This window comes from Nicotiana sylvestris, chromosome 8 (assembly GCF_000393655.2).
Source record: "Nicotiana sylvestris chromosome 8, ASM39365v2, whole genome shotgun sequence".
In the NCBI taxonomy this organism is placed as follows: Eukaryota; Viridiplantae; Streptophyta; class Magnoliopsida; order Solanales; family Solanaceae; genus Nicotiana; species Nicotiana sylvestris.
In genome coordinates this window covers 113,095,957-113,113,395 of record NC_091064.1, presented here as the reverse complement: position 1 = coordinate 113,113,395, position 17,439 = coordinate 113,095,957, and the positions used below count along the sequence as shown (strand labels likewise).

General features: G+C 37.6%; 1 protein-coding gene across 1 annotated transcript; it reads right to left on the bottom strand.

Annotated features, from left to right (window-relative positions):
• Nucleotides 1–7,071: 7,071 nt before the first annotated feature.
• On the bottom strand, nucleotides 7,072–8,061 carry LOC138875538 (uncharacterized). The gene is made up of 3 exons (XM_070154374.1): nucleotides 7,735–8,061; nucleotides 7,464–7,594; nucleotides 7,072–7,267 (listed from the first exon to the last, which is right to left on the bottom strand). The coding sequence occupies exons 1-3, from the start codon at nucleotides 8,059–8,061 to the stop codon at nucleotides 7,072–7,074; spliced, it is 654 nt and encodes a 217-aa protein (XP_070010475.1).
• Between the last annotated feature and the right edge of the window lie 9,378 nt (nucleotides 8,062–17,439).

Here is a 17,439-nt window from a genome sequence, read left to right as displayed (position 1 = left end):
CTCGCACCACCTCTGTAGAATCACCACGACCCGTAGGTTCCCAAGTGATATCGAGTGTTCCACATCGTTTACGAATGAGTAGGAAGGAACTGAAGATATAGGCTTCCATCCAAAATAAAGTTGCACGATAAAGAAATGAAGAATGAAATTTTTCTAATGCCTTACAGCCTCTCGAAGATAAGTGTAGACGCCTCCGTACCGATCCGCAAGACTCTCCTAGGCCTGCTCATGACTCGTGAGACCTATGTGAACCTAGTACTCTAATACCAAGCTATAACAACCCACTTCCCACCATAGACCGTGATGGCGCCCAACGCTGTCGTTAGGCAAGCCAGCAATCAATCAACACGCCGACCGATAATCCATAACAAATTTAAAACAGGTGATGAAATATATAAGTGAAATAATTCCTTTTTTAATAGTAAACTATTGACATTATCTTTAAGGTTAGAATATGATCGAAATATAAAAATTGAATATCATAAAAGAAATACAATCAAGAATAATAGTCTAAGTCCCCAAAATCCGGTGTCGCAAGTGCATGAGCATCTACTGGATTATACGATACTACTACAGCAATTGTTTGGAATAGGAAATAGATAGAATATAGTAAATGAATCGGAAGGGGACTCCGTGTGCTGCGGACCGTAACATGAAATGCATCTCACCACAAAGTCTCCTCAACAGCTATGCATGCGCGCGTGTATGACCACCAAATGTACAAGTCTCAGTACGTGCACAATTAGTATAGAAGTATAGTATGAGTACGTAAATCAACACGTACCCAGTAAGTGTTTGGTCTAACCTCGAAGAAGTAGTGGCGAGAGATCGATATCTACACTTATTAGTGGTCCAGTGATTAATGTACAATAAAAGTACACAGGTATGAAGCATAGCAAGTAGTGGCAAAAATAAATATATATGTATAACATAGTTCTTATCCGAAAAATAAATACGAAATTCTCAAATATCGAATACTACCTCAAAAAAAATGACCAATATCAGGTACGAATGTCAAATCTGAGTCAGGATACTCATATAAGGATTGCCTACCTATTGAGATATTACGCACAATTCTGCCGAGGTGAATGACCTGATCCCGTAAAACTGTTTCATTGAACAGCCAAGTGCAAACAGCCCGTTCCCATAAATACATCTTATAATCCTGCCTAGGCGAACGGCCTGCTCCCATAAGAGTGTGTTACATGATACCACCGAGGTCGTATGACCCGATCTATATATACATCTCATAATAAATTTCGAAGGACGAACGACTTAATCTATAAATCTATCTCATGATCCTGCCGAAGCGAATGGCCCGCTCCCATAAGAGTAGTGCTGAGGAGATCAGCCAGATCCTATAAGAATAGTAAAACTTTCAATAGGTCATCAGCCAAACTCACGAATATATGTGCAAGTCAAGAAATCAATAAACTTCCAGATAAATAAGTACAACACGGAAGTAATCCATAAGAGAAAGTGTTATTTCTGCGGCTAATCAAGTAGCGCGCCAAGTTTCTAGAATAGCAAAGCTCGATACTCTACGCAAGTCTAGTATCAGACTAAAACATGAATTAAAACATTTGAACAGGTAAGAATAACTCAAGTAATATAGTTAAAGCATGGTGTAAGTCTAAGACTACCCGGACATAAATAAAAATCTAACATACGCATGGGTGCTCGTCACCTCATATGAACGTAGCTCCCGTAATACATAGCATGTAGCAAATAAAGCACTTACGGGGATAAATGTTTTCTTATAATGTTAGACATGAGACTTACCTTGTTCCAGAATCCAATAATTGGCTCCGCACCTCTCTAACGCGTCAAACCAATGCCAAACGATCTGAAACTAACCAAAAAATGTGCGAACCAACCAAAACATACTCAAAAACTCGTAATTTAACAATTAGAACTAATTCTCAACTCCAGACAAAGTCAACCTCGAGCCCACGCACCCAAATTCTAAAAATTCTCGAAACTAATTGTTACCTATAACACCACGAACTCAAATATCCAAATTCATGGTCAAATACTCTTTTTACTAAATTCTAGGTTTCCAACCAAAAACTCAAAATAACCAACAATCTCTAGCAATTTCCATGTCAATTTTCATATATAATCCATGTATTTAGCTCATAACAAGTTGGAATAACTTACTTATGATAGATGGAGAAAATGGTCTTCAAGAATCACCCTAAATAGCCCTACTTGTACACCAAGAACTTAAAAGTAAAAAATAAACTCAAAATCCCAAATTGGATGTTTAATATCCTTTCTAGGACTCCTTCTTCGTGATTGCAATCACTAGTCATGCGATCGCAGTTAACAAATGTCCCAGCATCATTTTCTTCAATGTGATCGCGACCAAGAATCCACTCGATCACGATGTACAATTTTTTTCCCTCTACACAGACACCCATCGGCATAATCGCCATATTGTTTTGTACAAAATTCTAAATGACAAACTGTTTGATTCTCTAAAACTCATATTCAAAGGGCTACAACATCCATTTTTGGGTCATCCCAAAATTCCTAATAGATTGCAAGATATAAGCTCCCGAAACCAGGCCACTAATAGCAGAAATTTCCTTCTACGTGATCGCGACCCTACCTTCCACGATCGCATTTCACAAGCCCCGAAATGCATTTTTCTCTTCGCGATCGTGGCCCATACCTCTGTGATCACGATTTGCAACCCTGTGATCAGTTATCAATAGCTCAAAAAGGCCTAAAAGTGGTCAAAAATCACCCCAAAACTCACTTGAGGTTCGAGGAACCCCGTCCAATCAATCTAACAAGTTTATATATCCTATGTAAACTTGTACAAAGGCTAAAAACACGAATTACAATATCAAAACCAAGAATTAAAGATCAAACTCAATTTCTTAAACTCATTTAACTTTCAAACCTTCATGTTTCGCCGAACATGTCCGAATAACACCTTTTTTAGCAAATATACCACTAGGCAGGCTACCTAGTGGCTAATATATCCCCAAAACCTGGGTCCAAACCTTATAAGATGTCCAAACAAAAATAAAAGAAGTAATCTACTACTAGCTACAGCTATGAATGATAAAACTAAGTCTAATGAGCTAGCTATTACAAAGTAGAAAGATAGATGCTTCCAACTCCAAGTAGTGTAAGTGAATCAAAAAGCCAAGGAAAAATACCAAGTAGCACCTCTAATGCTCTCAGTAGGCGCCAGGGTATGTATTCCATTGAACAAGATTTCAATGTTCAAGGCTAATGTGGATTCCAGACAATTACATTGCTGTTTTGAAGCAATCCAAAGTTCCCTAGAAAATGTGTTGTTCCAGCATGATCTCTTTCCTTATGAACTACATTTCCAAACAAAGAAATCAGCAGCTATTTATGTTCCATTATGTATACCCAACTGCCTTCCTATCGGGTAGATTGTGCATACTGTCCTTTCAGCTCCAGGCTGAGTGTGATAGCACACTAATACCACTAGTAAATGATCAAACAATACACAACATGAAAGGGATAACAGAAGCATCAGCTGATGATTCATGACATTGTCCCGTGGAGCTATGCACTGTCCAAATTCAATACCAACCAGTGCCCAGTATGTAGAAAACACCTCATATATCAATATATCCCAAACCTTAAGAAGCCATAGTGTAACACCTTGTAAGCTTATGTAAAATGCTATACTATATCTGCTTAACTTACCATTTTTGGCTGCTGCTAAACCACCCCTAAACTGAGCATGATAACATGATAATACCACTGGGAAGCAATCTAACAATATCCAGACATATACAATGCAGAAGCATGAGGCAAGAGCAGGAAATGCATAATATGGTGTAATCAACAATCAGGTTCTTTTCCTTTGGTAACCCTAATCCTAAGGTTAGGTACTTGTGATTTGTCCATGTTAATCAATGTCTTTTCTTCAGTTGGCAATTCATGAAATGACTGAAATGTGAGGGTACATTAAGAGAAATCTAAGTTAGTTAAAAAATCAGCAACTGAGTTTCCTTCCCTTAGTACATGCTGAAAGAGCACATTGTATGTGCTCTTTATCTCCTTAATCTTCCTCACTTCAGCCCTTATACACCATGGAGTTTCCCATTCCCCATCAATTATCTTCCTCAACACCAATGAATCAGTCTCCATAACCAGTGGATGAAGCTGTCTTTCAACACAGTATGACAACCCTTCAACAAGTGCCTTTGCTTCTGCCACCATATTAGTTGTTTCCCGTATCTCCTTTGCCTTAGCAAACACCAAATCACCAGCATGATCTTGTACACAGAAGCCATAGGAGCTTGGTCACTTTAGCCCCTATATACCATGGAGTTTCCCATTCCCCATTAATTATCTTCCTCAACACTAATGAATCAGTCTCCATAATCAGTGGATGAAATTGCCTTTCAACATAGTATGTCAACCCTTCAACAAGTACCTTTGCTTTTGCCACTATATTAGTTGTTTCCCCTATCTCTTTCATCTTAGCAAACACCAAATCACCAGCATGATCTTGTACACAGAAGCCATAGGAGCTTGGTCCAGGATAGCCTCTTGATGCACCATCAGTGTTGCACTTGAACCACCCTTTATAAGGAAGCTGCCATGTCACTCTTATAGTAACCACAATTGGCTTGTAACCCTCAAATAAACGGATCATCTTTGGCCATAGAAGAGGAATTCTGGGTAGCCAAGGATACCTCACCCTTACAAGAAAATGTAAGGTTTTATTCACCTCATGAATCACCCTATTACAGGATACTGCACCTCCATCTTTCATTGTGTTTCTCCTCTTCCAAAGTTCTCATGTGATCACAGCTAGAACTGCTTGAAATAATGGCTTGATTTTAGGGTAGCATTGTGCATTCTACCATGCTCTTATTACTTGATGCACCTGTACCAGATTGACCACCAATCCTGCTGCCTGAAGAAAGGTTTTCCATACCCTAGTTGCAGTTTCACTGGTTAAGAACAAGTGTTGAAAAGAATCTTCTTGCGGTTATGTGCAGCACCAACACCTAGACACCACCATATATCCACCTTTTCTCCACAAATCATAAGTGGGAACCTTCCCCTTCCATAATCTCCATAAGAAGAAGGAGATTTTAAAGGGTAAACCTTTAGTCCAAAGTTTGCCATATTCAGGATTAGTAGGTGCTCTATGCCTCAGAATTCTCCAAGCACTACTAATAGAAAAGTTTCCTGAAGAGGTAGAAATCCATCTAGGAGTATCCCAGTAGTCATCATTATTGTCAAACTGCACCTCCTGTCTAATATTATCATCAATCTCCATAGGAAAAGACAGCTTCAGTAGTTGATCATTCCAGCCTTCTTCATCTCTTAAATCAGCTACTTCTTGTAGCTCCTCATTGATTAGAAACTCTGGAGGTATTACATGATACAAAGAACCTAAACTTGTACGGTTCTCATGCCATACATTAGTATTTCCCTTATTCATTTCCCATAGAATTTCATATTCCACTTCCTCCCTTGCTTCCGACATCTTCCTCCATACACGTGAACCTTTCCTAAATTGAACCACAGTGGGTATTTCTTTTTTACAATATTTGTTCCACATAAAATTTGACAATAGATACTTGGTAGTTCTGAATTTCCACCACAACTTAGCAAAAAGTACTTTAGAGACATCAAATAGTGATCGAAAACCTACACCCCTTCCTCCTTAGGTAGGCATAGATTTTGCCATTTTGTCCAGTGTCTGATCCTGCCTTCTTCCTTATTACTCCAGAAAAACCTAGCAAAGGTTTTGTGTAAATGTTCAATCCCATTATTAGGTGGATCAAGTACAGACAAAATGTGTGTGGGCATGTTTTTTAAGACACTAGAAATCAAAGTAGCTTTTCCTTCATAGGACAGTAGCTTCCCTTTCTAAGAATGTAGCTTTGCCTTTACCTTCTTTATCAGATCATTGTAGTAATCCTTCCTTATTCTTGTATAGAATATTGGGTAGCTAAGATAATTTAATGGAAATTCTCCTTTTGAGAATCTAGTGATAGTCCCTACAGTGTTGCACAATGCTCCAGCCACATTAGAATGCATATAGAAAGAACTCTTTGCCTTGTTGATCATTTGGCCAGAAGCGTGTTCATATTTGGCCAAGACATCTATAATCTTTTCTAAGGAATATGAATCAGCAGAAGCAAAGATTATAGTGTCAGCATAGGCTAAATAGTTAAGAGGATCAGTCTACTTAGGCATGCCAAATCCTTTAAAATTCTTATCTTCAAACAACTTATTCAATGATCTAGACAATACCTGAGCTGAAAGTATGAATAAAGTTGGTGGCAACGTATCTCCGTGCATGACTCCCCTTGTGGAATGAAAGAAGCTTGATGCTTGCCCATTGATCAACACAAAATACCAGTTATTAGCTATTAGAGTCCATACCATGTTGATAAAGCATTCAGCAAAGCCCATCTTCCTTAATACATGCATCAAATACATCCAAGATACCCTATCACATGCCTTTGCCATATCTAGCTTGATCACCATAATAGCAGGCTTGCCTCTAGGTCTTGTATCTGTGACAATCTCTTGTGTTAATAGAATATTTTCAAATATACTCCTTCTTTTGACAAATCTTGATTGATTGAATGAGATCAGAGATGGAAGTATCTTTTCCAATCTATCATGCACCACCATAGAGAACACCTTGTTGACAAAATTACTCAAGCTTATTGGCCTGAGATCAGAGAAAGTCTCAACCCTAGGCTTTTTAGGAAGCAGTACAAGGTTGGTATGAGTAATAGATTTTGGCAATGATCTTCCCTCATAGAAAACCAGCACCATATTGTAGATATCATCTCCTACAATTTCCCAGCATTCTTAAAAGAACATATCTGTGAAGCCATCAGGACCACTAGCACTCTCCCCGCTTAAAGCATATACTCCCCCCTTTAAATTCATCTCTAGTAGGGATTCTACAAAGCTCCACATTATGCTCATTAGACACCATAGTAGGGACATTATTGAGGGTTCAAATGATCTAGGATCAGCTTCTTTTGTAAATTGCTTTTGAAAAGAATCTACTGCAACTTCAGCCATGTTCTCTTGTGTTTAAATCCAATCATCCTCACTGTTTTGAATTCTCTTTAGTTGCAACTTCTGCCTTTTTCCATTGACATGATTGGGGAAAAACCTTGTGTTCCTGTCGCCTTCAGCAAACCAGTTCATGCCTGCCTTTTGCTTCCAATACTGCTTCTCAATGCTAAGATACTTCTTCAATTCAGCTTGTGCCTTTTGGAGCACGATCCTGTTCTCAATGGTTACTCATATTCAAATAGCATCTCCTTCACCCTAACAATATCCTACCTAATAGCTAGTTTTTTGAAAATATTTCCATATGTGAGCTTACTCCAATGAGATAGGGCAATTTTAACTCTCTTCAGCTTCTGCTTGAACATCCAAAATGGATCACTAATGAAATTTGCCACCCAGTTTTGTCTTACCACATCTTTGAAAGTCTCATGATTGATCCAAAAGTTATGGAACTTGAATGGTTTAACAACTTCATAGCCTCTTTCCCACAACTCATTAACAATGGGGCATGATCAGAACCTGTCCTGACAAGATGCTCAACCTTGGGAAAAGATTTTGAAAAGAGATATTAACAAAGATTCTGTCCAATCTTTTGAAAATGTATTTTGAATTTGACCTACCATTCTACTAAGTAAAAGTACTACCTATATATCCAAGATCAAATAAACCACAAGAGTTCACATAGAAGGCAAAAGCTTCATATTCAGATGGATACACAGGTAGACCTTCTATCTTTTCTTCTTCCTGAAAAATCACATTGAAATCACCTCTAACTAACCAAGGCAACTCCATATCACTAGCTAAGCAGTACAAATAGTCCCATAGTTCCAATCTTTCAAGTGATGAGCATTTAGCATATACAAAGGTCATGATGATATGCTTACTAATGTCTTGATGATATACCCTAATAGTAACTTGTTGCTCAGTATCCATCATTACTTCCCATTTAATAATAGAAACAAAGAACAACCAGATTTTACCATTAACATTTGACATAACAGCTTCCATACCTAACCTCCTCTTGTACTTTTGAATGTGTCTACAATTCAGGAAAGGTTCCATCAATGCAATAATGTAGAAACCATACTCTCTTTGCACACTCGTGTAACTATATGAAAGGCCTGTTGAGTATTCACAGACCTTATGTTCCAAATCAGAGGCTTGATCATCATTTGGTTTGGGATGCTGCCTTTCTGGGCAAGATTCTTTTAGGTTGAGGGTTCTCTTTGTTTTGGCCTTGCTTTCTTGTCTTCTTTCTACTCTAATATCCAGCCTTAGGTGACAAATCAGCATCTCTTGCTACTGCATTGAAGTTTCCAACTATTGATTCATCCTCACCCTCTTCTTCAAATTGCTCCTGATTTCCCATTGCTTGAATATCCATAGGTGTGACATTGTGTGTAACAAGATCATGCAATACTTGTATAGGTGACTTCAAAGGGATATTGAGTTGAATGTGCATTTGTTGCCCAGTTCCAAAAGCACAAGCCAATGGACTTGGCTCAATTGTAACTGATACATGAGGTACTATAGCATGCTAAGGTTCTTCTCCATTTATATCCTTCATCACAAGTGCACTTTGATCTCTAGTTCCTAAGGATTCTTGTAGCATCTTGAATTGAAAGTCATAAATATAACCCACACTAGGGTTCATTGTAGCTACATTTGCAAAAATTACTATTCCATTGGAATCACCTAGCTTCCCAATAGTTGTCCTTGTTCTGACCTCACTGTATCATTTAAGACCTTAGCAGGAACATTGTCAACCCGATCCCTATACAAATCACCCACCAGAACACCTCTAGAGTCTTCAATAACATGAACACCACTCTTAGGGTTTACTGTTCCATTAATGTTCTTCTTCCTTGATGACTCCACAGCTCATCCATTAGTTATTTTAGGATGTTATTGAGTTCCTCTATCTCCCCCAGCTGGTAATTCAGATTGTTGATCAATACCTTCCTCCAATTCCTCAATCCTAGTTTGACAGGAATTAGGGTTTACTGTAGCTAGGTTACCAATACCCCCAGTTGTTTGTTCTCCTATTAGGGCATTGCTATTTTCCTGATTATTAGCCACATTATTAACCTTCAACTTCTCTACTTCTTCTCCCCATGTATTCTTTGCATTAGTGTGAGCTTCCGATGTTTCAATTCTCATTGAACTATCTTCTAATATTTGAGAAAGAATTTCTTGGCATGAGTAATTAGTGGTAACATTTATATCTTCAAGAGCTGCATCAAACCTCCTAGCCACCCAATCTACCATCCTTTCCTTCCTTATATTATCCCCATTCTCATTGCCATTAGGATTAGGAGATGAACTAGCTGCCACCATTTGAATCCCTTCTACAGTAGGATTAGGAATTTCCTCTTTTGCCGCTAACCTAATCCCATTGTGATTAGGACTAGTATTCCTAGCAGCTGTATGATTCAAAACCTTCTCCTTGTTTGCATTGGATTTCTCATTATTTAGGACCTTTTCTACAGCTTCCTTTTTAATTCTTCTTTGCTCCTCCCCTTCACCTTGATCCACCCTTGTCAATTCCATATTATTAACTTGTTGCAATTGTTGTTGCGCCTTGTCATTATTTTCACCCTTGCAATAAGTAATCCTCAGCGTTGGTTGATCTATTTCTTCAACTTCCCGTGCATCAAATTTGTTCTTTGTCAACACTGCCTCAGCTTTGTTCTTCCCCTTTCCATTGTCAATCTCCTTCTCCTTTGTATCTTCGATAATATGACCTCTATGATCACGTTGGTATTTGTTCTTCCTTACTTGCATCCACTCCTGCCTCGCATTATTTGTAAGTGGTTTTCCAAAACTTTACCACTTGAAAGCACCTTAGTTGAAGTAGCAGCAGTTCCAGTAATCGCCTTCTCCTTCACTTTCTCCTTAGCATTATTTTGATTAAAAGTAGCCTCATCATATCTCTTGTGTAATCCAGGATGAATTACCCAACACTCAACTTCATTATGCCCTTGTTTCTTGTGAGTCTTGCAATATTTTGGCAAGTATCATATTTGATTTTAATCCACTTAGACTCCTCTGGCCCAATTTCATCTTCCTCTTCTACAATCTTAATTCTTTGAGGGAATTTTGCAAGTAAATTCACCTCTACTTTCACTTTTGCACATCTAGGTCTTGTCCCATTTTGTATAGCCAAATCAACATGAAGTGGATTACCTACTGCTCTTGCCAAAGAAAATACAAATTCCTTTACCAAAAAAGTTGGGAGGTAATTCTAGGAAGCTAATCCAAGTTATTGCTATGGAATTTCTTCATCTGGCTTCCACTAGGGATTCCACTTTGTGCAATGCATTTGCCACATATATCTTTGTGCCTTTAAGTGGAAAGCTGGCTTAGACAATAGATGCACATAATTCGCCATGAGTGACAGCTTGATTAGCACGTGATTATATTCAATAAGCCCTATAGAACATGCACCCTTCAACTCGCATTGGAATAACTTTACGCAACTCATTGATCATAGGCTTGCCATAAGAAAACTTGCCCAACACTGCCAATTGCAAGCCTTGTTTCTAGATTGATTGCTTCACTTTTAATTTCTTCCGTAATGCTTTGTATATTCCAAAAGAACTCTCTATCTTTGGGACAGATTTGCGTAGTTTTGGATTATATTTGTGTTTGTAATGGATTTAGTAGGTTGTGGGGGATGTGTAGGCGCCTGACCAGCCCCTCAGGTGGCTGGACAATGGTCGGAGAGGCCATTGACGGGGAGCTCTCGTGCCAGAAATCGCCTAGGGTTTAGGGTTTTGCTAGAGAATGTTTGTCATCTTAATTTTATAATTTACAATTCCGAATAACACTTAGACATTCCGGATTACAACCAAATTTCACACACAAGTTCCGATAAACTAATTGAACCTATCCATGGTCCTGGAATACCACTCGGAGTCGGAGTCCAATAACACCAAAGTCCACTCCAAGTCAAACTTAGCAAATTCAAAAACTTTCAAAATGTAAACTTTCGACAATAAGCGTCGAATTGCTCCCGGACCACCCAATACTCAACCCGAATATATTCTCAAGTCCGAAATTATCTTATGAACCTATAGGAACCTTCAAATCCCTATTCTGAGATCGTTTAATCAAAAGTCAAATCTTGGTCAACTCTTCCAATTGAGAATTACTCTCATAATCAACTCTGAACCTCTTGAAAATCGAAACCAACCACATACGCGAGTCATAATGCATAATGTGAAGCTACTCAAAGTCTCAAAACTGTCAAACGAAGTGCTAAAGCTCAAAACGATTGGTCGGGTCGTTAGAAAGAACGTAACAGTTGTTGTTGTCAAGAAAAAGGCACATATCATGCATTTTCTCAGTAGTTTTTTTACTAGTATTATTTTCCTTGTTATCTTCTTACATGTTCTTGAACAATCTTCAACTAATGATATATTTTTAGAAGTTGAGTTAAGCTCAACCATTTTATTAATTATATGGTATCAAAAGTAAACACTCTTGTCTTCTTAATTTATGTAATGTTGGATTCCCTAATTATGTTGTTCATGCTTTAAATTTCCAGACTTAGGTCGTGTAGGGGAGGTGGGGATGTTAGTTTCACATCGAGTTGAGAGAACGAGTTGTTTTATGAGTTGTTATCTCATAAAAAAGATTCTCGGAGGTCCTTTTTTTTGGTGGATGGGGAGGGTGAAATTTTTTTACCCACTGCCTTTTTAGTGCTCTTTCTTAAAGCTTTAGCCTAAGCTACATGCCACCTACGTTATCCTAATTTCTTTAAGATTAGATGTTATTTTGTCATATTTTAATTTGCAATGTAATTCAAAGTTGATTCGAATTTAGTACAAATGTGATTTGTAATCATCAATGTTATGCTAGAAAAAACTTGATAGTGAGTAGATGTAACGATCCCAATTTTCCTCCGTAGGATGTTGTGGTGGTACCTAGTCTAAGACTAGGTAAGCCTAACAATTATGTGAAATAACGAAATATAAAACAGAAACTCAAATCTCAACATATAACATGAATCAAACCGCGATTCAAAATAGTTACAACTCCCAAAACCCGGTAGAAATAAGTCACAAGCTTCTAAGAGAAATGCTAAGTGTCTCTATACATCAGAGTCTAAGGAAATAAGAAAAAACAACATAGTAAGGATAGAGGGGGGATTTCGAGGTCTGTGGACGCTGGCAGATATACCTTGAATTCTCCATGTACTCACTGCTCACTGATATCAGGGCTGGTAGGAGGTACCTGGGTCTGCACAAAAAGATATGCAAAATAGTAGTATGAGTACACCACAATGGAACCCAGCAAGTGTCAAGCCTAACCTCGGTAGAGTAGTGACGAGGTCAAGTTAGGGCCCTACTGGAATAAAAAGGAAACATGACAGAAGATATAATATTAAAACGAAAGACTGAAAATTTAACAATGAGAAATTTCGGAAAAGTAAAAACACAGCAAATAGAGGTAAACAACAGGAGCGCTCCCGAGGTACCGCCTCGTAGTCCCAAAGGTAAATATGCAATAGGGGAGCTCCCGAGGTACCACCTCGTAGTCCCAAAAGTAACTATGTAATAGGGGAACTCCCAAGGTATCACCTCATAGTCCCAAAAGTAAATACACAGCTCGCAATCGATGGATCAACAAATTTACAACAAGGAATCCTACAGTTAAAGACTAAATACAAATCAAGGAAGCAGGAATTCAACTAAGCTTGTTGCACAGATTGCAAGTAGGAATTAAGACACATAGACATGCGATATTAGGCTAAACATGATAACTACATATGGTAAGGCAAATCGGTTAAGAAATTTAAAGAAGACTAGTCAGCAAGAACCGGATTTTTCAACATACAACCCGAGTACGCACTCGCCACCTTGCGTACGCAGCCTCCACATATTTCAAATGTTATAACAGTACCAAAATCTAAGGGGAAATTCTCCCATATAAGGTTAGACAAGTCATTTAACTCGAATCAAGCTCAACCAGTTAATAAGAATGTCTTTCCCTCGATTTTCCGACTCCGTATGGCCCAAATCTAGCCAAAAGCAGTTACATACTATAAATACCACAATAAGAAATTAGTCTAAATAATGAAATCATGACTTTAATAAGTAATTAGAAAATCGCCCAAAAAGGTCGACTCGGGCCCACATCTCATAATCGGATAAAAGTAACAAAATACGAACACCAATTCAACCATGAGTCCACCCATACCAAAATTACACAAATCTGATACCAAAACCTCGATTAAAATCTCAAAATTCGGCCTAAGAATCTTCCACCTTTTCCCCCCAATTTCTCAACCCAAATCCTTAATAAAATGACGAAATTAACGATAGATTAGTGGATATTAATCAAAAACAAGTTAAGAATCCTTACCCAAATTTTTCCTCTGAAAAACCCTTGAAATTACGCCTCAATCTGAGCTCTCTAGGTTCAAAAGTGGAGAATGAATTTAAACCCTCGAAATTGGCCCTTTTCTGCCCAGCGAAGTCGCACCTGCGAACCTACAACCGCATCTGTGGCTCCGCACCTGCAGAACTTCCATCGCAGGTGCGGTTCTCACTTAGTCCAGGCACGTCCGCTTCTGCGGACCCAAATGCGCATTTGCGCTTCCGCCCCTGCGGCTAAGGAGTGCTTCTGCGCACGCGCTCCTGCGGACCATGTCCGCTTCTGCGATCAACAGGTCTCCCAAGCATTTCCACTTCTACGCTTATTTGCTCTCTTCTGCGAGCTCGCACCTGTGGTCAATCTTGTGCAGGTGCGATTGCACCAGAACTGGTGCACTTCAGCCATTCTCACAGGTCCAAATTTGCTCCGGATTCAATCTGAATCACACCCGGGGCCTCCGGGTCCCTGCCCGAATATATCAACAAGTCCTAAAATATCATACGGACTTAGTCAATCCTTTAAATCACTTCAAACAATGCTAAAAACATGAATTGCACATCAATTCAAGCCTAATGAACTTTAAAACTTTAAACTTCTATATTCGATGCGGAAACCTATCAAATCAAGTCCGATTGACCTCAAATTTTGCAAACAAGTCATAATTGACATTACAAACCCATTTTAATTTTTGGAATCGGAATCTGACCCCGATATCAAAAAGTCCACTCCCCGTCAAACTTTCCAAACATCATCCAGTTTTCCAAATTTCGCCAACTGACGCTAAAATGACCCATGGACATCCAAATCAACATCCGGACACGCTCCTAAGACCAAAATCATCCTACGGGTCTATTGGAACCATCAAAACTCCATTCCAGGGTCGTCTTCACCCAAAACAAACTACAGTCTATTCCTACGACTTAAATCCCCATTTTAGGGACTATGTGTCCCATTTCACTCCGAAACCAAAAACAAATCCTCCGGGCAAGTTACATAACTATAAAATGAAACAGAGGGAGCAATAAATAAGGTATCGGGGCTCATACTCTCAAAACGACCGATCGGGTCGTTACAGTAGAACTTTATTTAATCGTCGTTTGGCAAGCTTATAGGTCTATATTGATTTAATGATAAACCTTGTTCGACAACATATATTGTGCATAACATTTATACTAGAAAATTACAATACAAGATACATATTATGATATATAATGTGCAAATAACTAAACCAAATAAAATTATGTAAAAAGGAGATTCTTTTCTATGAGCAAACAAATTAATGTACATTTATTTTAGTGGAAGACGACCCAACTCTCATTTGATGGCAGCAAAAGTATGAAAAGTTCTTTACAAGTACCATGTGAAAGATACCAAGTAGAATTTAGAGACTTGCTGAATCAAGGCCGTTAAGAAGAAAAGAAAAGGAAAAAGAATAGAGGAGCATGTCAAATTAGGATTACAAAACTAGATTAAGATTTTATTTTATTTTTTGGTTAAATTTGATTTGGCAAGTTCCCGAACATCATGATCCTTTTAATTTAGCTAAGAGACCTAACTATTCGTGTATTGTTGTGTTTGCTGAGTGGTGCAGTTTTGCTTGCAGATTGTCTGGTGACCAGAAAGGATTATCCTAAACCTAATTAATTAAGCTGATATTGTGATATTGTCATTAGCTCTTGCCCGTTAGACTTCAGACCGGTTGCCTTGGTGTTGATTTTTGGACTAGTTCATTCAATGAACTATTCCTAACTTTCTGGGATAAAATATTAAGGGTGGGATGGCAAGTCTAAACTCCTTGAATTAGCTCCAAAACTCCGGAAAAAACTTAATCATATACTATATTTATATTAAATTGCACTATTTTTTCAAAGTTAAAATGATAAATTCAAATGAGAATGTATATTACCACAGATAAGTTAGAAGAGTATTATATGTAGATAAACGCTGGATGTACTTATTACATTGACATAAGTATGAGCAAGTTTTTCCATACCCTCAACCTCAAAATGTAACGAGGTTAGTCCTCTTCGCTGCAACCAACAAAGCAATCCAAGTTTTTGAAACTTATTCTTCATTTTAATTCATATATATATATATATATATATATATATATATATATATATTTTGTTAATTTCAATTTAAAATAACCTTATATGTAATAAATTATATAAGTATTTGTTAGAAAAAATAACAGAGTGAGAATAATAAATTTGTGTACCTTTATATATAATGTAACAACAACCATTGATTCACCATCGTGTTAATGAACTTGGTGGCTGAAATCTGGACCATCGTGTTAGAAAATTGTGACGTAATGAAATCTTAGGGAGCGTTGGAGCCTGTTTGGCCTTGGGAAGCAAAAAGTACTTTTTTTTAAAATTTGAGATGTTTAGCCAAAATAAAAAATATTTTTGAGTAGAGGCAGAAACAATTATTCTGTTTTTGGGGAGAAACTATAAATTCTAGCTTTATTCAAGAAGCAGAAGCAGAAAATTAATTTATTCAAGAAAAATATCCTTATATTAAATTTATATTTTTTCAATTATCCCTCGTTAATTTAATATTTCTATTTTGTTTTTCTCTTTTTACCATACATTTCTTCTCTTGTTTATTCTCTTTCTCCTATTTCTCTCTGGAATATTCTCTCTACTATGAATAGTTCTTTACTTTCTTTTACATAGTGATTTATAAGAGTATATTTTTAATTTATATTTAGTGATGTATTTTGATATATTTAAATCATGTAAACAATAAGATGTAACGACCGGCTGGTCGTTTTGAGCATTTGCACTTTGTACGGTAGTTTACGAGTGTGAGTAGCTCCGTATGATATATTTTGACATATGTATATGTCGGTTTTGGCTTTCAGGTTATTCGGGACTAATTTAGAAGAATGATTCTCAACTACGGAGCTTTAAATTTGAAATAGTTGACCGAGTTTGACTTTTTAGTATTTGACCTTGGAATGGAGTTTTGTCAGTCTCATTAGCTCCGTTGGGTGATTTTGGACTTAGGAGCGCGTTCGGATTGTAATTTGGAGGTCCGTAGTTGAATTAGTCTTGAAATGGCGAAAGTTGAATTTTTTAGAAGTTTGACCGGGAGTGGACTTTTTGATATTGGGGTCGAATTTCAATTCTGGAAGTTGGAGCAAGCCCGTAATGTCAAATGTGACTTGTGTGCAAAATTTGAGGTCAATCGGACGTGATTTGATGGGTTTCGGCATCGGTTGTGAAAGTTTGAAGTTACAGGTTTATTGATTTTTGGATTGAGGTGTGATTCGTCGTGTCGATGTTGTTATGTGTGTTTAGAAGCCTCGAGTAAGTTCGTGTTATATTATGGGACTTGTTCGTATGTTTGGACGTGGTCCCGAGGGGCTCAGGTGAGTTTCGGATAAGTTTTGGTTGTGTTGCGCTTGTTTTTTAATGTTTCGACGTTGTTTCTTCAAGCATAAATTGTACTACATTAAGTAAATGAGCTCCAATTTTTATTTTTGTTAAAGTATTAGATCTGTATCGTAATTACGAGTCATAGCAAAAAAGAATCGTCAAATTTAGACATCGTATGAGGAGTTTATGGTCATTTTACTAAGAATTGGGTCGCCAGATTTTTCAGATTAATTAAGAAATTGCCGCTTATTTCGTATTAAAAATCTGCACTATTTCCAAATATTGAAACCAACAAATCTCCTTCAATATAAAGTCAAATTGAGTGATTCAAGAGCCTAACTTGACTAGAATTTCACAAGGAGTCTATTGGAGGCATCAAAAGTGAGTTTTGAGATCATTTGGCACAAGAATCGAGGCTAAACAGTGTTAAAACGAGGGTTTTGTTCATTTAGCATATTTTGAGTTGGGGAGCTCGGAATTAGGCAATGTTTGAGGCGATTTTCACCATATGAATTGGGGTAAGTGCTCTCTATTCAGATTTGGTTATATTCTATGAATCTATCTTCGATTTTAGCTTTTGGTTGATGAATTTTAAAGAGAAAATTGGGGGGTTTTGGCC